At 42.0% G+C, this 22295-nt stretch overlaps 2 protein-coding genes across 2 annotated transcripts in view; both read left to right on the plus strand.

Annotated features, from left to right (window-relative positions):
* Nucleotides 1–22042, plus strand: part of LOC147322368 (uncharacterized) — a 125444-nt gene extending 103402 nt beyond the window's left edge. Inside the window, exon 4 of the mRNA XM_086306798.1 lies at nt 20910–22042. Within this exon, the coding sequence (XP_086162924.1) occupies nt 20910–21602 (693 nt within the window). The 3' untranslated portion in view covers nt 21603–22042. The remainder of the gene's footprint in view (nt 1–20909) is intronic.
* LOC147322373 (uncharacterized) lies at nt 6838–20798 on the plus strand. The gene is made up of 3 exons (XM_086306809.1): nt 6838–6891; nt 16289–16394; nt 19988–20798. Exons 2-3 carry the CDS (start codon nt 16377–16379, stop codon nt 20615–20617), a joined length of 648 nt encoding a protein of 215 aa, XP_086162935.1. The 5' UTR covers nt 6838–6891; nt 16289–16376; the 3' UTR covers nt 20618–20798.
* Nucleotides 22043–22295: the final 253 nt, after the last annotated feature.

Here is a 22295-nt window from a genome sequence, read left to right on the forward strand (position 1 = left end):
GAGCATGAATTAGACTGGATAAGAATTTTTATGGAACTTCTTTTATCCTGGACCTGGAAGAACCCTTGACCCCAAGCAAGCTCATGCCATCCCCCTGTACCCAGCTCCACTTGTTTGTGAAACAAAGCTGTGTCCCACTGGTTCTCCTGTTTGGTCTACCTTAGTAATTTGGACATCCTCCACAAAACGAACAGTAAGTATGGAAAATTCAAGTCCATGTCAAGTCCACATCGCGCAGAGAACTGTGCTACTGGGCTTCCAGGAGATCATCGAGAGGAGTCTTTGCACAGCAAACAACCATAAGGAGTCTTGTGCTTTGCCTCCATGCGTGAGATCAGTATCTGCAGCAGCTTAAGCTGTACAATGTTTCAGGAAATAGTTTATTTCCCCTTTTGACACTGTTAGTTCCACACGAGGTAGATGTCTACTACTGCAGACTAAAATTAAATTTCTGTCAGCTGCAAGACACTTGTCTTTAATGTTACTGTTACTCTTACAACCACACATAACCATAAAATGGTGCACAATTCTGAATCCATCAACTCTTTTGCCAATGAAAGAGGAGGGCACTTCTCATGAGTGTAGAGAGCACGTGGAGTGTAAGCCGAGGGATGACTTAACAGATGTGCCACTTGATGAGGGAATGGTTTGCTTTGTTGATGGTTCGAGCTTTACAACAGCAGAGGGACAGGCTAAAACAGGTTTTACTGAAGTAGATAGTGAGAAAATTATCTGTGCAAGACAACTAGCATGTTTCATATTTGCTTAAGCAGCAGAGATGCTAGCTTTAACGGAAGGGTGTAAAGCTACAGAGAGACAATATACACTGATAGCCAATATGCATTTGCTACATTACATTTCTTTGTAGTGCAGTGGGTGAGACGAGGTGTGACAGCCTCTATAGGAAAGCCTGTACAACACAACAAACTCCTGCAAAATCTGCTGGAAGCAAAAATATTGCCCAGTAGAATTGCCATTTGTAAATGTGCAGATCCAGTTGCATTAGGGAATGCTTTTGCAGATAAGATCGCAAAAGAGGCAGCTTTAGGAGCACATGGTGTTCACATTTTAGCAGTGCAACATCAACAGACATCGCCTATTATACAAGATGCACTGGCGGACATGCAGGCCTATTCACCTACTGCAGGAAAAACGGTTGTGGCTTACAGAAGGAGCGAGCTTGCAGGATGGTGTTATTGTCTGTGCGATAAACCAATACTGCCATAGAATTTGTATAGGACTGCTGCTATTTTGAGCCATGGGCCGTGGGCAGCAGTAGTGCAACATTTTCATACTCTAGGATTTAATACCTTTGAAAAATTTTGCAGGTCATGTATGATATGTTGCAAGCGCAATTCTCGAGGTAATTTGAGACCTAAGAGAGGGAAATTCCCCTGACCCAGTCACCCATTTCAAGTTATTCACATGGATTTTATAGAGCTGTCCAACTGTAATAACTATAAGTATTGTCTAGTGATAGTGTGCCCTTTTCAAAGTGGGTAGTGGGTTCTTCCCATTCTGTGCAAGGCCACCTGGGTTGGCTGGAAGACTGTTTACTTAGCCTGGCAGAGCGAAGGACACTGTCTCAGCTGAACTCTGGACACATACACACACACGCACACAGACATATACACACATGCAGATATAAACTCATCCCCCCTCCCCCTCCAAACGCCTTCGACGCTTATTCCTGTTAAGGTTCACATAATTGAGGAAGGAGAGTACAAACAACCATTGGTCCAGAAGATCTTGGTCAAACAACTGATTTTAATGAATACACGCGTGGGAAGACCACTATGTTCGCAGACAGGGATTGATCTTCGACTTAATCAAAGCATACACAGATTTTTATAGCATCAGGGTTTGAATTAATGACGCCCCTTCTTACGTCACAGACAGAATATATACATACGTCAAATGAAAACCACAATGACTTTTAACACAGTTTAAAAGAACGTTGTCTTCGTCTTCATGGCAGGTACATCCTGTCACTGCCCACACTGGAAGTTCTACACAACGCCCACTGTTTTAAAAAGGCCCAAAACATCATAAAAGACACCTCACATCCTGGCCACTCCCTGTTCGAACTGTTGCCCTCAGGCAGACGGTACAGGGCAATCAGAGCAAGGACTAATAGACTCAAACACAGCTGTTATCCAACTGCAATAACACATCTGAATACTACAAAAAAATGTCCATCACGCCACTCTTGTGTTAATCTATGCACGGTCTGAAGCATGTGTGTGGGAATGTATGTGAATGTTTTACTGTTATATCTTATTAGTATTTTAAGTATTCTATCTATTTTATTTATTGAATTTTATTGTTTTATTTATATTTTGATATTGCTAGGGATGATGCAATGATCGGGGACCATTCTTAATTTCGTTGTTCTCATGACAATGACAATAAAGTTTCTGATTCTGATTCTGATTCTGATGCTCGCTTGTCATCTTGACACCTCAGCAGCAGTTCTGCGACAAACTGCTCTTTTTGCAACCCCAAGCAAAACATGATTAAACTTCCACCTATAAATGATTCTCTCTAACTGAGTGTGTGTGTGTCTATGTCGTCCTCAAATGCTCTCTCATCTCACCCGTTGCACTTCTGACCTTTTACCAGACCAGAGGCTCATCCTTATGTGTAATAACCTAACTGAAACTATATGTACTATGTTGAATAAATGTTTTAATCAAGAACCTCTACTAAAAGCTTAATAAAAGAATATAAAAGTATAACAGACAATTTGAATAACCTAATAATTCAAATAGCCTTGTCTAACCTGCTCCTCAGAATAACTCTGCTTTCACTTCTGCAAACTCTCTGCAACTTCCTGTCAACTCCTGCCTGCAACTTAGTCTTTCTGAAAGACACACACACTGTTTAAACATCTGAATGCAATATCAATACTGTAAATTATATTATTAATGCAATGGTAATGATGATGATTATTTAACAATAGCAGTAAAATAATTTCCCTGATCCACATTCCCTTCCGATGCTGACGTTGAATCAAGGAGACCAGCGCATAGGCTGCAGGCCCGGATGTACCGTCTACACTGTCTGTCTCTCACCCTTTACCCACTCCTGTTGCTTGCCATGTGTTTCTTTGGCGTATTAAGAGTTTTTTCATGTGCTATGTGCAGAGGTGTTTTTTTTTCTGTTCTCAAACTGATCTCCCTGTTGGAGCTCAGTCTGGGGGGAGTTATTTTTTTCTCCTTATCTTTCCTCGTGTGGTGCATTTTCCATTGTTATACCTCTCTGACCTGTCTTCACCATGTGATGTTTTTGTGTAATGTATGTATGGTTAGAGGGTAAGATGGCGCCGCCCTTGCGTGCAATAGGTTGGCAGCCTTAACATGAAATTTCCCCTTGTGGGACTAATAAAGGTATATCAATCAATCAATCAATCAATCAATCAACTAGGGAAGCAGATGCCATTTCGGTTGCCAAAGCAATATGTAAGAATATCATCCCAGAACACGGGATTCCGGAGACTATTTATAGTGATGGTGGTCCACACTTTGTAAATGAAGTGATTGGATTAATGGCACAGCATCTAGGGATAACACTAAAACATCATTGTTCATATCAGCCACAAAGTGCAGGGTTGGTAGAGAGAACTAACGGCACAGTAAAGCTGTGAGCTTTGAGATTATATATGGTAGAGCATTTAGAGTTTTAGTCTTCTGTAGTGATGATAGAAAAGCAGAAGAGAGAGCACATTAGCAGATTGGATGCTCAAAATGTTTAAAAGTAAAGAAGTCATGAGAACAAATGATCTGCCAGATGATTCTGTTTCTCCTCAGGAGCAGAGTCTGAAGTCTGGAGATTGGATGTTGATAAGGCCATGGAGAGGAAGTGCTCCGTTCTTACTGCAGGTTTTCATAGAAAGTATGGAGAATAACACCCTCCCTCCTACTCAGGGTCTCATAACACTTATTCCAAAGCCAAACAAGGACTTACTTCTTATTGATAATTGGAGACCCATCTGTCTGCTCAATAATGACTATGGGATTATGGCTTTAGTACTTGCTAACAGAATTAAAGAGTTCTTGGATACAATTATCGATGAGACACAATCAGGCTTAATGAGAAATAGACACATTTCTAATAACATTAGACTGGTTTTGGATCTACTTGATTACTCTGATTTGGTATCTGACAATAGCTTCATTCTCTTCCTGGATTTTTAAAAGGCTTTTGATACAATTGAACATCAATTTATTTTCCAATCTTTGAAAAAAATTGGCTTTAGATAATTTTTCTGTAAAGCTTCAAAACCTTGTACACGAATGGCAATAGCTCAATTAAAATGATTAAGACTCCACCCTTCCCTTCCCTCCCCATCTCCAGCTGCCTCCCTCTTCCCGCTCCACCACAACCACCCACACATGCAGGACCTTGGAGTAGGGGTATGTCACCAGGGTGCAGAGGAGGCTACCCCCCCTGTTACGCCCCAGTCTAGGGGTATAGGAACGCAACATAAGTTTGAAAAAACTGCCCCGCCCTGGTCCCCAAAACCATACACAGAGGGAAACCAATTCCTTAGTGAATCGTGTTTTATTATCTACACTGCAAAAATGAAGCTCCAGGGTGAACAAAGGCCAAAATAACAAACAAAACAAGCTAAGTCAGGAGGAGGTGCTATCTAAAACCCTATGTGAAATCAAACATCAAACAAAAGACAAGCGCTACACCTAACTCCCTAACTGAAATAAACAGGAGAAAACAGTGCAAGGAAAAACAATACGGCAGCTCACCCCTTCTGTTGCAGTGCTATTTACAATGTGCTATGTACAATGAAAGCTAATATACACACTATATACAAAACTCAGAAAAGCCGCACAAATCACAAGCACAAATGTCTCAGGTTTTGGAGGCCAGGGTCAGGTCTGCTGCAGCTGTCAGTGGCTGCCCCAGGTAGCTCCAAGCCCTCCTGGGTTTTAAATGCACCTTAGAACACACATGCATCAACACTACAATGAGCGGGTGGAGGGAGGTTTGGAGTCTTCTCTCACCCCCATTCTCCGCGGCCTGCTGGAGCGGGGGAGCTAGGAGGAGGAGTTGGCCGTCCGACTGCGGTCTGGAGTGTGGGGCCTCCCTGCTGCTGCGGAGTCGGGGCGGTCTGCCTCTCCCCACCGCAGGGAAAAGGGTAACACCACCTGGGTCTGGGTGCAGTTCCCCCCTCCAGGGGCAAGGGTACCTAGACCCGGTTTGTAGAGTACGCTTGGGGAGTGTGATCGTGTGTACAGCGTCTCTTTATGTCTGTCTCCACGTTGGTTGAGTGTGGAGTAAGTGCATATGAGAGCATGAGGGTGGGAATGGATGTTTGTATCTGTGTGTGCCTGTATGTCTGTGTCTATATGTCAGGTTGGGTATCAGGCGCCACCTCTCTGGGGACATCTCAGGCCCTCCAAGGTTTGGAGGCCTATCTCCCCCTACCACCACTTCCCCTGCCAGTGGCGGACTCCCTCAGACATCGGTGCGTTGGTGGTTCTTTGTGTCCAGGGATGGGCGTCCAGGTACACACCGGCTCACTCCTTGGTGGCCGCTTATCGGGGCCTGGAGCCTGGGGCTCGCTCGGGCCACTTCGGAGGTGGGGTGCCCCCGGCCTCTCGGCCTGGGGCTCGGTCACTCAGGCACAGCTGGCTGCCGGCGGAGCTCATGGGCGCGTCACTGCAACTCCCCCTGGCTTCTGCTCCGCGGCTGCTGAGTGAGCCCTCATCTGGGACTCTCCTCAGCTCTTTCTGGGACAGTGGCGCAGCTGCCCCTCTGTTGGTCTTCCTTGGTCTCTTGAGTTCTGGGGGCCTCTGGATGTCTGGAGTTTTGATCTCCTCCACACCTGCTTCACGCCCTGGAGGACGGGGCTGTGGCCCCCCCACACCCTCTAGCAGATCATTACATGAAGGAACCTTTTAAAAAAAAAACAAGCGCGTCCATGCTCACAGGTGTACACACGGGTGATCACACCCACAAACTACACCCTTTTTGGCTCCTACCTCAAAGCACACTGTGTTCTGTTGATCTTATGTGCTGCACAATAATGTTTAATATTTAGTATTTACTGTCATATTCCCATATATCATTGTGATGTTGTTTATTCTATTACTCTTGTTCTCTTCTGCTTGTTTTCTTTTTTCTTTCTCAGCAGGTGATCCAGGTGATTGATATATGCATTTTTTTTTCTCTGCCCGTTCTGTTGGTTTTTGTCTTTTGCCCTTCTCCCCCGTCCCTCTTCTCAGCTGTTTCTCTTTCCCTCTTTCTTTCTCCCCTTCTTTCCCCCAGTCAAGTCTGTCCCGTATTCAGTAAGTGAAAATAAAATAAACAATAAAAGGTGAATCAAATGGACCATTACGGCAAGGCTGGGATGGTCAATTTGGTAAAGTAAATCCGTTGGGCAATAAAATGATTAAGACTCCACCCCAAGATTTGACCTGTTTTACAAGGAATCACCATAGCTGATAAGGAGCTCATCATCAGCCAGCTAGCTGATGACACCACTCTTCTTGAAGAATGCAAATCAAATCCGTCCAGCCCTTAGTGTTATTAGTGATTTCTCTGAGGCATCTGGTTTATGTCTAAATCTAAAAAAATGTGAATTGCTAGCAATTAAAGACTGCACTGCAAATGCTCTCTGTAACATTTCTGTTAAACAAGGAGTCACATACCCAGGACTGTTAATATCCAAAGACCAAAAGTCAAGATGCTCGTCAAACTTTAAAAAAAAAAGTATGTTCTAAATGAAGCTTCAGACGTCACTAATCACGTGACTCTGGCCAAACGAATCAAGCCTCGACACAGTGCTTCTGAAGCAGTATGTTGATCTTTTTCACACACGCACCGGAGTGTCAGCTTCAAGCGGACCATCACTACCTCTCACATCTACAGGTTAGTGTCAAGGTAACTTTGAACTGAGTTCAGTCAATCTTGAGTTTTTCGAAGTTTTCCGAATGAAGTTTTCTGTTGCTCTCTGTGAGAGGAAACCGTTAAAGGCGAGGCTCTCCAGAGTGTAGCAAAACAGGAAACCGCAGCTGGGTGTGTGTAAGTGTGCAAACGAATAGATTAGAAGTGCAAGTGAGCCACGAGTATAGAAAGGTCAAGTTTCGTGAGTTGTTTTTCTCACCACTGATCACGCGCTCAACACTCTACACATACTTGCATCACACGCGCGCTCTCGAGCATCGGTATTGTACAATTCTGGGCGTCACGTGAGTTGCAGGTGTTACCATATAACGGAAATCTCCATTGTTCTGTAGCAGGGGTTCTCAAACGTTTCACAACGAGTTTCACCCTTACGAGCGACATCACAGCACAGTAGTATAGGCCTATTTAACACCACATACACATACTTGCCAACATTCAAAAGGGATCTATCTATCTATCTATCTATCTATCTATCTATCTATCTATCTATCTATCTATCTATTGTCAGGGTTCGAATTTGAGGAAGAGACAAACGACTGCATGGTCTCAGTAGATGTCAGAATAGTGATTTTTATTATACATATGTACATATGGGGAAGATGAGCATCACAAGCCTTTTAGAGCCGATCTCCCCCGAACAAGCATCTCACAAGGCTTTTATTACAATGATGACGTCAAGTCCCATGATAAGTATCAGTCAGTTCTCAGAACTCAGGAAGTTCCCCTCACTCCACAAGTTCTCCTTATAAGGCCTCCAGATGTTTCCACTCAGCCCAGCACTCAGAGAAAACCAGTGTGTGTGGTGTGTATATCTATTCGTGTCTATTGTGAAAGTATATCTATCAGAAAACTGTCCTATTCTTACTAAGTGTGTGTGTACACATGCATGTGTTGTATAAGAGCGTGCATGTACTTTCAAGGCCTGTGTACGTGCAGAACTGAACATAGAACCAAGGCAGGGTCCAGCAGGCCCCACAGGCTTCTGAGTGATTACAGAACTGTGAAACAGCTTTAAGCAAATAACATGAATAGTACAGAACAACAATAGACTGATTAAAGTACTGATAATCTGTGTAGATTAATGTTAACATAGATATGGTTCAAAGATTATTCTGTCAACTGGTTCAACAATGGTAAATGATTAATGATTGATACTTCTGATTATAACTGTGATCATAAGAATACAAAATAAAATATCTCCTGGTCACATTCCTCCTCTTTGGGCTGGCTTGCCAGCCCAACTCACACCAGGATTTATTTCCAAACCAAACAAACACGTTATGACACTTATCAATCCCAACACCTCCGTTGTTTTCCAATTTTCCCACAACCCAGCTGTTCTTTTAGCTTCGGACTCGAGTTTCAGCCTGACACGCTTCAGGCCCCTTTACCACCTCCTCTTGGAGTGAAGAAACGCCCTCGGATTCTTCTTTCCTCGACTTCCGGGGTTAGACCACCCTTCAGTCGCTACACAAATCTGTGTGTTTGTTGTCCGTTGTCACCGCCGTGTCCCCCTTTTTGCCAAAAGCCTCTCGAACCACGTTGGTCTCTGGTGTTCCTAGTTTTCGCCAACCCCTTCCTGGTTATCGCTGTGGTTATGGGATCCATCTTATCAAGGAGCCCCAAGGCCATGACACTTGACCCCAGTTGCTGTGAAGGATCCCCATATCTCCGTGTCCCCGTCTGGTGTCTGTTCCCTTCTCTGCAAGAGACAGAAAGCCAACACCTCTCCTGCGCTGGCTCTCCTAACCTAATGTTGTTGACTTTGTTTATTCCAATCCTATGCCATGCTTATGTGTGTAAGCGTGCATGCATTTAACCCTCTGCACGTGAAGTCAATAGCTCCAATATATCAATCCGATCCGTTGTCGGATGAAGCTTTTGACCTTCACAGACTAAGTGCCAGCTCCTTATAAGCACATTTGCAATGTGTGTATAAAAATGAACAACAGACCTCAAACAAATTGGGCATTCTTAATTCTAACTTGAGTGTAGTACTCAGTTTCTGATCATCTAATTATGCTTCTCACTCGTTCCCTAAATTGTCTAGAAACCTTTAATTTTGCCATACCTAAATTATTAAAACACAGACCAAATGATAGACCCCCTATATAGCTTTTACCTTTATGAGCACACTTCAATAATGAGCAACAACCTGCAACCTGTACCAAAAAATCTTCATGGTCCCACCTGCAATTAAAGATCAGATGCATTTTATACCTGTTTTAATTCCTCCTTATATAGAACCTCCTCAGTTTCAGGTTAGTAGCGATTAGTCTCAATTAATCGTTCTAGTTGTATTTTGCAATTCAGCTAAAAAGCAAACCTGTTAAAGTAAACAGCTTATTTACAACCACCTGCAAATCATAAGAGTAATAAAAGATTCAGCACAACAGACAAGTATCCTGTTCAGGTTTCTCCAATCATTAAACCACTATTATTGCCACAATTTGCTTTATTCACCCTTTGGGCAATGTTACTCCAAGAGAGAGAAAGAGAGAGAGAGAGAGAGCGAGAGCCCCTAATGGCCAGTTAGTGGGCTCTAGGTTAAACTGTCCCCAAATTTGTTATTTGTTATTATTACTCGTTTTCATGTCACTTGTCTGTTTTCTACTGCACCCTTCTCACGCATTCTTAACAAAGCAAAGCAAACATTAGCAGCACATTGACCGTAGTCAGCCATCCTCATTCCATAGGTGCTATAAAAACATTTCCTGTAAAAGAATCACAGTTTTCAAGACAGGGTGTGTCTCCCCCAACACTCTCACCAGAATACAGTGTAATAGCATCCCCAACTCCTAACCCATAAACACCGTTTCTTCACACATCCGCCCAGAAATCCTGTAATAGAAAAACATTAAAACTGTAACCCTGTAGGGAAGAAAATGTAAATGGTAACGCTGCGCAGTTACCTCTGTAAGCAACACAAGACACAAAAATGGCATTTACAGGTTCACTCATCCTCGAATATTTTGTCATCCTTCTACTCCTGTAAAAAGAAACACACATAAATTCATCCACCCTTTTATCCTATCTAGGTGGAGGTGGTTAACCTTGAGTCATGGTCTAGTCTTGTCATCTTTTACCAGTCAGTCCGTTTGTTTTTATTCCCAGTCTTTCATCCATTCATCCATTCTTTGCTGATAGTGAAACCTGTCGTCGCATTTAGTTTCCACACTCAGCAAAATGACGTCATCTCAAAAAGAAAACAAGAACTTGAATTTGGATTACCTCGCTGAATCCTTTTTTAAACAGGGACTCTCGTTTCTAATTGTCCCCACAAGTATTTCCTCCAGAACCCATTTCAATGCGGAGAAACTCACTTACAACAATTTTCTCGCCGACGTGTAATGCTTGTAATTTCCGATGTGCAGATCTGCTTAAAGAAAAGATTCAGAAACAAAACACTGCACTGTTCAAAATATAAAACAAAATAAAATGAAAAATAACCAAAACAAAATGCAGACGCCCGGGTCTTAGGACTTGTCACTGAATATTCCTCCCATCAATAAAAATACCAAACCTAAACCTACACAGAGTCAAATCAACACCACCTCAACCTTTTCATATTCATAAACCTATATGTTTTGCGTTCGTGAAACAAAATTGAACCATTAAGTAATTTGAGCTCTTGAAATGTTTTAATTCTCTTAATTCTGCCAGTTTATTTCAACACTTATTCAATGACTTTTATTCAACTGCTACTTGGTCACTCGAATTTTACCTGTTCAAATTGCCTAGGGTTCAACAAAGTCTAGATCCCCGTTATCATGAAACTTGAACGGTGTACGATGATTCACTTACAGTAATTTAGAATCATCACTCAACCTAGCTCTACTACTGGCACTGCGTGACTTTTCTCACACTGGAAACCAGAATTTAGTACAGAACTTTAATGCCTCAGGCAATCGTGCTCAAGGGCTGCCCCCCCTTCTCTTCTTCTTTGTCCGTGTGTTCCTCCTTTATTAAATCTCCATCACAATGACGTGGCGCTCTGAAATAAAACTCACACTATTAATTCCTCGTTTTCACTCTGCACCACTGCTCAGAGTGTTTTCTTTTCTTTTTAGTGTACAGTAAACAATTGAGTCGAGGCCTTAAGCCCCAGATATCTCGCACAGGCATCGTTTTCATAACCAAACCGCTCCGGACTCTGCTCCCCAGACCACACAAATGCCCTCTGGGCTTATTATTATAGCAAATTCTGTATTTGACGTTGTCGTGTGCAGCATTGAGCCTTTGTCAGTAAAGCATTCTTCATTGCAGCAGCTGGAGCATTGTGTGTCACTTCTTAGTAAATTAAATCAACATTTTGATTTTAGTGCATGGGTATGTATCAGTTTTTACTCCCTCAACGAGTGCATAAGTGTTCATGTGTGTGTTTCTCTTCATTCTAAGTCGGCGCATGCAGAAGTGTGTGTTCGCGTGTTGGTGTATGTTTGTGTTCATCACCTTCCTGTTCTGTAGTTTAGGTAAACCAGCGGCCTGACGCATGCCCTAGGGTCCTCCCCTCCTCTTAGGGTCTGTTTTCATCCGTTGTTGCAGCTGCCTGCATCTTCTCCTTGTAACTTGACCCTTTTGCTTCTGTAGCTCTTTCAGGGTTTACTGACGACCTCCTGCTCCAGCAAGCTTCCGCCTGATTTCAAGTCCTGTACGTGAAACTCCAAGTCTGACTGATGAGTTCAATTAGCAGCCAGCTCCTCCGGAGCCATGCTCAGTTTCTGTTCTGATGCCTTGAGCTCTTACTGAGGGCAAACACCTCAGAGTCTTTTCCTTCCACGTCAGATTGGAGTCTGTTTATGTTGTCCTTACTCTGCTCCACGGCCTTCTGCAGCTCTTCCGTTCGGCTCTTCTCAGAGGTCAGCATTCTTTTGCTCACCCTCCCTTTTCCTCCGGGCTTAATGCGCGTCTCGTCACAGCTCTGTCAGCTGACGCAGCCTGGGAATTTCCCCCGTGTAGTGAAACGGGCTTTAGGTTTAGTGCTCTCCGTCTCTGCTGCATGAGATCGCTTTCTTGCAGCGCTGTTGACATCCTCAAGTTGTTGTTGTGAGTCCAGCTGCTGTGGCCTTCAGGGGTCAAAGGGTCAAAGATGGTCGCGGAGAGGGCAACGATGGTAGAGGGGAGGGTAGGAGTCCAGGTCAGCTTCGGCTTTCAGAAAAAACAAAAACAAAACAAAACAGGCGAACAGGAAAATGATGTTGTGTTGGCTGTGTTGTGTTGGCTGTGTTATCCAGAGAGGGGAGAAACAACGAGATCTCGTCTCCCCCCTTTTTTGTTTTTTTTTCTCACCATATAATCAACTCATAACCCCTCAAGTTGACAGGACAACACAGGTACGTGTTAAAATTCTTAAGATCCTGTTTAGAAACCTAAAAAGGAATTTTCTACCATTCAGTAGTCATTTGTCTTAAACAATCAACAAAAACATGTCCCAAGTCGACCCTTTTAACCACTAAATTTGTCGAGTCCTCACTTAATCATCAGACCAGTGTCTTTGTCTTTTGACGTTACGTTGTTGTCCTGCAACCCAAAGAGTTTATTTGTCAGTAGTGTATAAACTATATCATTTAAAAACAGGTGTATGTTAAGTGTCGCTACTTTAACCTTGCATGTACGTGCACATGTATGTAAGCTGTTTCTTCATTGCATGTATGGGTGCGTCTGTATATGGGTTAATTTAACTTTTTCTCAAACGAGGCATTTCTCTAACACGCACATGTGTCTGTTCCACACACTTCTCATACCTTCCTCTGGTTGTGTGTGGTTTTATTTGTTTCAGTGATTTACCAGGAACATCTCTTCCTTTTCCCCATGTCTTCCGCCAGAGGTTAACACTGGTGAGATTCAGGGACACAGCACCCAGAGCAGTTCAGCGAGAAAAACCTGCCTCAAACTACATTTTCTCTTTCTTGTTTTTCCGGGAGGGGTGAGGACAACTCTGGTGTCCAGCCGTGAATTTTAGCCAAAGCTTGGCCTGTCTTCTGCTGCCGTACTCAGGTTTCCAGGTTAAGAAAAAACACCTGTATGAAGACACTAAACATACATTTAGTATTTGTATAAACATAACTGCCTAAATTATTGAACTCTTGAGGAGGGTGGATTTCAGAATCAGAATCAAAATCAAAAACTTTATAGTCATTGTCATGAGACCAACGACATTAAGAATGGTCCCCGATCATTGCATCATCCCTAGCAATATCAAAATATAAACAAAACAATAAAATTCAATAAATACAATAGATAGAATACTTAACATACTAAGTATTCCCACAGTCATGCTTCAGACCGTGCATAGATTAACACAAGAGTGGCATGGTGGACATTTTTGTAGTATTCAGATGTGTTATTGCAGTTGGATAACAGCTGTGTTTGAGTCTATTAGTCCTTGCTCTGATTGCCCTGTACCGTCTGCCTTAGGGCAACAGTTCGAACAGGGAGTAGCCAGGATGTGAGGTGTCTTTTATGATGTTTTGGGCCTTTTAAAACAGTGGGCGTTGTTTGACTCTTTACTAACTTTAAACCCCACCATAACAATTTCTCACTGACAAACTTCTATGCATCCATTTAAACATGTGAAGCCAGCACAAAATCACACACATACCCCTACAGCAAAGCTTTAACATAACCACAATGCAACTCCTCCCTTAAACGGGAGAAATCACCCTGAATCAACCAACTCTATATAAAACGTCAAACAAAGATAAACCACAAACATTTCTACACTTCTGTGTCTTCCACGCAGCACAATAGGCAGAAAAACACCGATTACTCACAGTCTACAACAAAAGAAAAACCTGCTCTTTTCACAACTCTCACAGCTAAAGTCAAAACTCTTACCCAGTGCCTCTGAAATAATAAAAAATCACCAAATACTCGGTTACTCTTTTCACTCGCTCCCTCTCACTCCCTTCTTCCTCATACAGCATACACGCTCGCTCCCGCGGACCCGCTCGGCCCCGCGGGCTCACTCGGCCCCCACCTTTTTTCTCTCACAGAGACAGAGAGAGAGAGACCCTTTTCCTTTTTTTTTTTTTTTCTCCAGCACACATACACACACAGAATCCCAACTGAGAGAAAGAGGGAGAGAAGAGAAAAGAGTTGTAGAGAGGAAGTTTTTTAGCAGGAGTTTCAGATCTAACAGATTTATACAACTTATTTACACACACCGGTAATTTATAATCTATATACACACGGGCCCGCATAGACGTCATACCAGAAGAGGTTACACCTAACTTTTTTGACTAATTTAAAAGCCCCTATAGCCCAGGCCTCGCCTTGCTGGTCAATACACGCCTCGGGAACGCCCTCCCGATAGCGCTCAAATTCCTAAGAAAACACCATATGCCAGAACAACTTTATCTCACTTCTCTATTTCTCTGCTGGTGTTGCTAAATTTTTAACTAATTTAAAAGCATCTTTCAGCCCAGAGCCTCGCTCTTGCTGATCAATTACACGTTTCAAGTACGCCGCCTTGAAAACGGCCTCATTACTAAGTTCTAGTACTTTAAAACTGCTTCCCCGCCCGGACACCCGGATCTCCACCAGCGGCGTGAAATATCCCAGATCACGCTTTTGGCTTTACTTAAAGTTCACAAGCTCCTGACGTTTAAATAGGAGGCAGCCGGTCCGCGACTCTACCTGCCAATTAATGCAGTATAAGACACTCACTCCTAGAATGCCTGGCCATTAAGGGCGTCCCAACATTCCCCCGGTAGGCCAAAACCGAGCTTAAACATAACAACGCGTCCGTTGCATGTGGCGTCTGCCAAAACGCTGAACAACTGCATTCCTAGGGGCCGCGCCCCAGTCCTAATCAAATTTACTTATTTTAAAAGCCTCACTGAGGGTACCCTGCCCTCCAGTTTAATTACCTGAGACCCAAAACCGCGTTTTTGCTACCCAATCAAAACCAAATTATCCCTACACTACCGATTGACTGGCTGGCATTCCCAGTCAACCCACATTTAACCTCTTAAACCGTATCTATTTGTTTCCACACACCTTAAACCGTATTAACTCAAACACATAACTTCTTAACTCAAAATTCACCCCCAAAATAAACAGCAATAAATTTAGTCAGACTACTATGCCCTATTTTAAAACTAATTACTCAAGATCACCCCGGAGAGAACAGAAGCCCCACTGAGTGAACCTTTAATTTAGCGCTCAATTTCCAATTCGGCACCTTTGGAGATCCATCAACAGGCGGTGCTTACCTCTCATATGTCGGGGCCCATCACTCAGTGTAGCTCCTGGCCGTCCGTCTGACACCACTAGACCGTCAGCCAGGCTCCTTAAAATATCCCTCCTCAAACCGGTGTTTCGGCACCAGATTGTCAGGGTTCGAATTTGAGGAAGAGACAAACGACTGCATGGTCTCAGTAGATGTCAGAATAGTGATTTTTATTATACTTATGTACATATGGGGAAGATGAGCATCACAAGCCTTTTAGAGCCGATCTCCCCCGAACAAGCATCTCACAAGGCTTTTATTACAATGATGACGTCAAGTCCCATGATAAGTATCAGTCAGTTCTCAGAACTCAGGAAGTTCCCCTCACTCCACAAGTTCTCCTTATAAGGCCTCCAGATGTTTCCACTCAGCCCAGCACTCAGAGAAAACCAGTGTGTGTGGTGTGTATATCTATTCGTGTCTATTGTGAAAGTATATCTATCAGAAAACTGTCCTATTCTTACTAAGTGTGTGTGTACACATGCATGTGTTGTATAAGAGCGTGCATGTACTTTCAAGGCCTGTGTACGTGCAGAACTGAACATAGAACCAAGGCAGGGTCCAGCAGGCCCCACAGGCTTCTGAGTGATTACAGAACTGTGAAACAGCTTTAAGCAAATAACATGAATAGTACAGAACAACAATAGACTGATTAAAGTACTGATAATCTGTGTAGATTAATGTTAACATAGATATGGTTCAAAGATTATTCTGTCAACTGGTTCAACAATGGTAAATGATTAATGATTGATACTTCTGATTATAACTGTGATCATAAGAATACAAAATAAAATATCTCCTGGTCACACTATCTATCTATCTATCTATCTATCTATCTATATATATATATATATATATATATATATATGTGTGTGTGTGTGTGTGTGTGTGTGTGTGTGTGTATTGGTGTGTCGGCCCACTGGGCATTTGATTCTAATAACAGGCCTCAGTCTCTCCTGCTATACTGCTAAATTTTGTATCGGTGCTCAAACCTTTTGTGTTTGTTTCCTACAAGTTTCCCACCTCGGGAAGCAAAAATGTGTTCTTTTACTTGTGAGATGAACATATGAGACACTTTGACTCTTCAGTGCAGTGTGGAGCCTAACAAAGATCTGCTTTGTGTCCCAGCTGATCAGCAGGAGGAGAAGAGTCTGACGGAGCAGCAGAGGAACATTTTCAGCTACTTGGACTCAGCTCAGCCACTACAGAGGAAACAATGAGCTCAACACAGAAGGTGACAGACAGAGCAGGGCGATATGACCGAAAATATTTATCACGATATACATTTGAAAATTTGCGATAACAATATGACTGACGATATAATTGAAGACAAAATACTTTACAACTCCACAACTTTATTAAAAAAAACCCATCAATGTATTTTCATTTAAACAAACAGCTGTTTTTTATGTGTATTAAAGTTATATAAAAATTTAACAGTGCAAATGCAAATTCCTTGCTGACAGTTTAACCAAAAGGCATTTCCAGTGGAAATTGGCCGACATTTGCTCCGAGGAATTTGCATTTGCACTGTTAATATTTTTGGTCATATCGCCCTGCTCTACTTTCATGTGTTACTGTTTAGGTTTAAATTAGTTTGATGTTTGGTGCCTTTTTCTTATTGTAAAAAAAACCCTCAGGTTACAATCAGACATTTTTCTTCACTGAACCTGTTGGGTCTAAACTCAGACCCCGCTGTCTCCAGGACTTATTCCCATGAAAGAAAAACAAGGCAACAGCAATCGATCAATTTACTTGCAAGGGAGGCCTCGTCGGTATCTCAGAAACGCACTTTGTTTACTTCAAACTTCAGACTAACTGAAGTCTGAAGTTTGTTAAGACAGATATTAACAGACTTCAGTTAGTCCAGAATAAGGCGTCTAGATTAGATGTTCATACTATACTAATTAAAAACAGACCGATCCTCGCCTCACAAAACACGCTACTTCGCGTAACCCAGCTTTGCTTATCAGAGAAGTATGTGTCACTCGATAGAGCGGCTGTTGTCTGCGAGACCTGTCGGCGAACTGGTGGAGCATTTGGAGCCTCACTACATGCTTCCAAGCCGCTGCATTTTTAATCTTAATCTCTTCCATACTGAGGTGAAAAGGAAGCGATTTGTCCCGTACTTCAGCTAGAATCGGGGGAAAAGACTCTGGAGTTAGTCTGTGTCCTTAAGCTGTAGCTGCCTCTTCTTCTCTCATGTTTTCTAAGTAGTTGACAGCTGGTAACTCTAGCAAAGCTTTTCCAGGGGGCAGGTAGGGCATTAACAAGAAAAGGGAGGCACAAAAAATACTTTTCTTTGTTATTTCATTTAAAGGACTAACTTTTAATAAATAATTATCTGAATCTTACAACCAAAGTGGTCATCTGATTAATTGTATAGAAATCCATTACTGTATATAGTAATTATTAAGTCTAATTTACACCCTGGTAAGTAGTGATGGGTCGGTCGCGAACGAAATGGCTCTTAGAGCCGGATCTTTGACGTGAACGACGCGAGCCGTGGTTTTTTTTTTTTTCTTTCTCTCACCCTCTCTCGCACTTTTTTACGCTTCACTCCGCACGTGAGCCTTGTGCTTTGCACTGGGCAGAGGGGGGAGGAGCGGTAGTCACACTGGCAATAGCACAGGAACAGAGTGGGAGGGAGAGAGAGAGCCAGGGACAACAACATCACATTAGAGAGGTATAGTGATCATCCACAACTATTTTCAGTTGCAGATGGTAAAGGATTCAGAAAGTTTATTCATGCAGGCCCATATGACAGAGAATATGCATGTTCTTTCTGTTTTCATATTTTAATGTATATTTAATTGTGTTGTGGTTTGCAGTGTTTTGTGTTGTTTCACTTTAAAAAAATTTAAAAGGAAAAACCTGAAAATTTAAATAGTTAAAAGTTGAACTGTGAATAGTTGGTTTTTGTATTATATGATTTATTTATTACATTTTATGTGGAGTGAATAAATAAAAGTATATTTACCATGACCCCTAGAGACAAAGCACGCACAAACTTCAAAACACGTACAAACCCTGAAGCGCGTACAAACTCCAAAACACGTAAAAACTCCATAGCACGTACAAACTCAGAAGCACGTACAAAACACAACAGAAGTGCTCCAGGATGCTAGGCACAGTGTTGAGCTTTTGTTACCTAGTGGCTACACAAGCCAGCGACAGGTAACAGGTAAATGAACTTTTTTGTTTTTAATTATTTGTCAGTGCGCCCCAGGGCAGCTGTGGCTACAACGTAGCTTGCCATTGCCAGTGTGTGAATGTGTGTGTGAATGGGTGAATGACTGAATGTAGTGTAAAGCGCTTTGGGGTCCTTAGGGACTGAGTAAAGCGCTATACAAATGCAGGCCATTTACCATATATGAGTGCTTGTGTATAAATACACAAACAATACACATATGCTTTCAATTGTGTCATTTAAGTGATCTAGGTAGCTCTGTTTTGGGAGTTCAGTTAACACTAGAAATGTGTTTTGGAGTTTGTACATGCTTTGTCTCTAGGGGCAACCGTATATATTTATATATAAACATATATAAATAAAACCACTTTTTTTTTACATTAGTAGTTCCTTTTCTGCATAATTTTATATTATTGTTAATAATTAATTATCCGGTTCGGAGCTGAAAGAGCTGGCTCTTTTTAGTGAGCCGAGCCGAAAGAGCCGGTTCTCTAAAAAGAGCCAGAAATCCCATCACTACTGGTAAGCTATAGCCCTTTTTCCTTTGGGAAGGTACCATCTGTGCATTGTGCAATTCTGTTGAAGAAAGATGGTGAATCTATTTAATTATTGTAGAAACATAATTGATTATTTCTGTGCATTTGATTTACACGTGCATTAAATTAAAGTTGATTATGTCAATTAAGCATCATGAGGTGGAGGGCGGGGGTGGTTCTGGGAGATTTTTGCTGGGAGTTGGCAACTCTATTAGTTAGGTTGTTTAATATTTCTGATAAGTACTCTTTAAAATCCCAGAATAGGAAGGATGGTGCAGGTTTAAGTTTATTAGATTGATGAGTGTTGCTGAACTATAAAATATTTGAATAGAATAGAATAGAATAGAATTAAACTTTATTGTCATTGCACATGTCACAGGTACAGGGCAACGAAATGCAGTTTGCATCCATCCAGAAGTGCTTTAGCCATGATATAGATATATTACAATATATATTAGCAATAATATAGATATGTAAGTATATTACAGAAATGGGTCCAGGGCTCGCAAAATTTCAAAATCCCTGGTAGCCCTTTGGGCAGAGACTCTTCAGTTTTTGGTAGCCCAAAATAAATTTAAGTAGGCCAAATAAAAAAGAGCAATTTTTTGATTGATGTTTTGTTTCCTGTTTTGTTTCCGTTACAATACTATACATTAAAGTATAATATTGTAACGGAAACAAAACATTAATCAAAAAATTGTTGAAACACAAATTACAACATTGTATAAAAATTACAACCATCAACTCAAATGCTTGGTTCTAATTGAACAGAAATTTCTATGAACTTGTAAGAACTGTGTAGGACATGAATCAGTCTGTGTCAGATCCTGAATTTGAAATTGAAGTCACGGGTAAGAGGCAAGTGGAACCAAGATCTAGGCCATTTGCTTTTTGAAGTTTGCGAAGACTGCTAAATTTTGCCAGTGGTAGTTCACTCTTTGCAGAACTACCAGCAGGTGGGGATAAGAGACCTTTAAGGTGTTTGGTGCCACACTCCACCTTCAGGTTTAAAACTAGTGTTAATGGAGAGAGTTTGAAGGTTGAGTTTGTTCCACGACTGCATTTCACTCACTGCCTCTGTTTGTATCTCTGTCACTGCAGGACCAACATGGAGCGAGAAGTCAGCGCTCTCAGGAGGCCGACAAACCTCAACCAAGAAAGAGAGAGAAAAAACACACCTGTGACGAGTGTGGGAAGGGTTTTGCTTTGAAGGGTTCACTGAAACAGCATCAGGTCATCCACACTGGAGAGAGACCGTTCAGCTGTGACTTGTGTGGAAAGTCTTTTTCCTTGAAGCGTTACCTAAAATCACACCAACTCATCCACAGTGGAGTTAAAGCGTACAGCTGTGATCAGTGTGGCAGAGCTTTTACTCACAGTGGTAGCTTACAGAGTCATCTAGTTAGCCACTCTGGAATTAAGGCATACAGCTGTGACATCTGTGGAAAAACTTTCAGCCAGAGAGGGCACCGAAATAGACACCTACGCATTCACACCAGACATGATGTGTACTGCTGTGAACAGTGTGGCAAATACTTTGCTACAGACGCACAGTTACAACAACACATGTTTACCCACACTGAGGGACGACCTTATAAATGTGACTTGTGTGAGAAGACTTTTAAATCTCCACATTACTTGAGAGGACACCAACAGATCCACACCAGAAAGAGACTCTACAAGTGCAGTTACTGTGAGGTATGTATTTATATTGTTATCTTGTCATTTTAGCCTGACTGTTTGGAACAACTCTGCTCATTAAACTGTGTTAGCATGTTAGCAATTCTACTGCATGGAAAAGCAGCTCTGAGTGATTATTCAGATTTTCATGTCAGTTATGATTTTAGTATTACTGTAGTATTATGGTGGTAGTATTGTAGTTATTGCAGCCCAGTAAACTGAGTGTGTTAACTGAAACAGTCAAATGTAATTGGACGTCTGCAGAGATGCTCTTTATTTCAGGCGACGTTCAGGATAAAAATGTTGAAGGACTGACTTACACTGTCTTTGTGTCTTTGTTTAGAAGCAGAGCGACACAGATGGATCCAGTTCTCAACCCTGTCATCACTGTGGTGGTGGGAAAGACTTTCATTGTGACCTCTGTGGAAAAACTTTCAGTTGGAAAGCTGACCTAAAAACACATCAACGTAGACACACTGGAGACAAACTGAAATACTGCAAAGAATGTGGGAGAAGCTTCACCACATCACGTAACTTAAAAAAACATGAACTGATTCACAGTGGGGTTAAAAAGCACCTCTGTGATCAGTGTGGGTCATCCTTCATCACTGCATGGGAGCTTAAAACACACAAACGAGTCCACACAGGAGAGAAACCATACAAGTGCAGACACTGTGACAAAAGCTTCTCACGTTCATATGGTCGTTACTATCATGAACGTGCACACATGGAAGGAAACTACAGCTGTGACCAGTGTGACAAGAGCTTCAGGAATCTCAGTTCATACTCCACACACAAACGATCCCACGTTACTAATAAACTGTTTCACTGTTACCAATGTGCCCAAACATTCACCTCATTGTCTGCTCTGTGCAAACATCAGCGTGATCACTCAGGACTGAAATCACTCCCATCACTGGATCACAGTGAATCTGAAGAGACAGAAAGATCCTCTGGTTTCAGTGTCAGACTCAAAAAGCTTGAGATCAGGCTCCACAGAGTTCAGATAGAATCATTTAAACTTGTGTTGAACTGAACTGGTTGCTGGGCTGAACTTCTACATAATACAGATTTACATGGGATCTTATTTTCTGTCGTTTTACTGAGTCAGTTTTGTCCTTTTTTCTCTGTCCTGGTTTTGCTCGTCTGTAAATAATTGAAACTCAGTCAAATAGTTCATTGTTCTCCAGCAAAACGTTTTGGAAACTCATGTTTAACCTTTAAACTCTGACATGTTTTAGCACACAAGGCTTCATCGGGGAGTTCACTCATGATTGGACCATGAGAATAAAGGTTTTTAGTTCTTTCAAAGAGAGTCTTGGAGGTGTTTGATGTTTCTGTTTTTTCTGAAATCACCTGAAAGAAAAACTATTTTTCTTGCTTCATGTAGTGTGGAAGTTTTTAATGTTTCTTCATCTGTGATGTTCTTGAATGTGTTCACATGAAGATGGTACAAATAAACTGTCCTTTTAGCTTCAGCTCCTAATTTATTCATTATTTATGGATGTAGCACAGCAGCAGTGTCTTGATTAACACATGGAGGGCTCGGGATCTGATGGTAAATAATGTTTTGTGTCCTTGTACACATCATACAGCTCAGCTGTTCCACAGATGTCAGGTTTACACAGTGGGATGGTTTGTAAGAACGCAGCTCTCCTGTGGATAAATCCTTACTCTTAGCCTCAGGACCTCACACAGTCCCAGCAGGTTCGGTCAGAAGATTTATACC

The sequence above is a fragment of the Aulonocara sp. 'chitande type north' Nkhata Bay genome, linkage group LG9, assembly GCF_057382095.1.
Source record: "Aulonocara sp. 'chitande type north' Nkhata Bay isolate Kocher_YH1m ecotype deep benthic linkage group LG9, A_spYH_male_GT1.1, whole genome shotgun sequence".
NCBI lineage: Eukaryota > Metazoa > Chordata > Actinopteri > Cichliformes > Cichlidae > Aulonocara > Aulonocara sp. 'chitande type north' Nkhata Bay.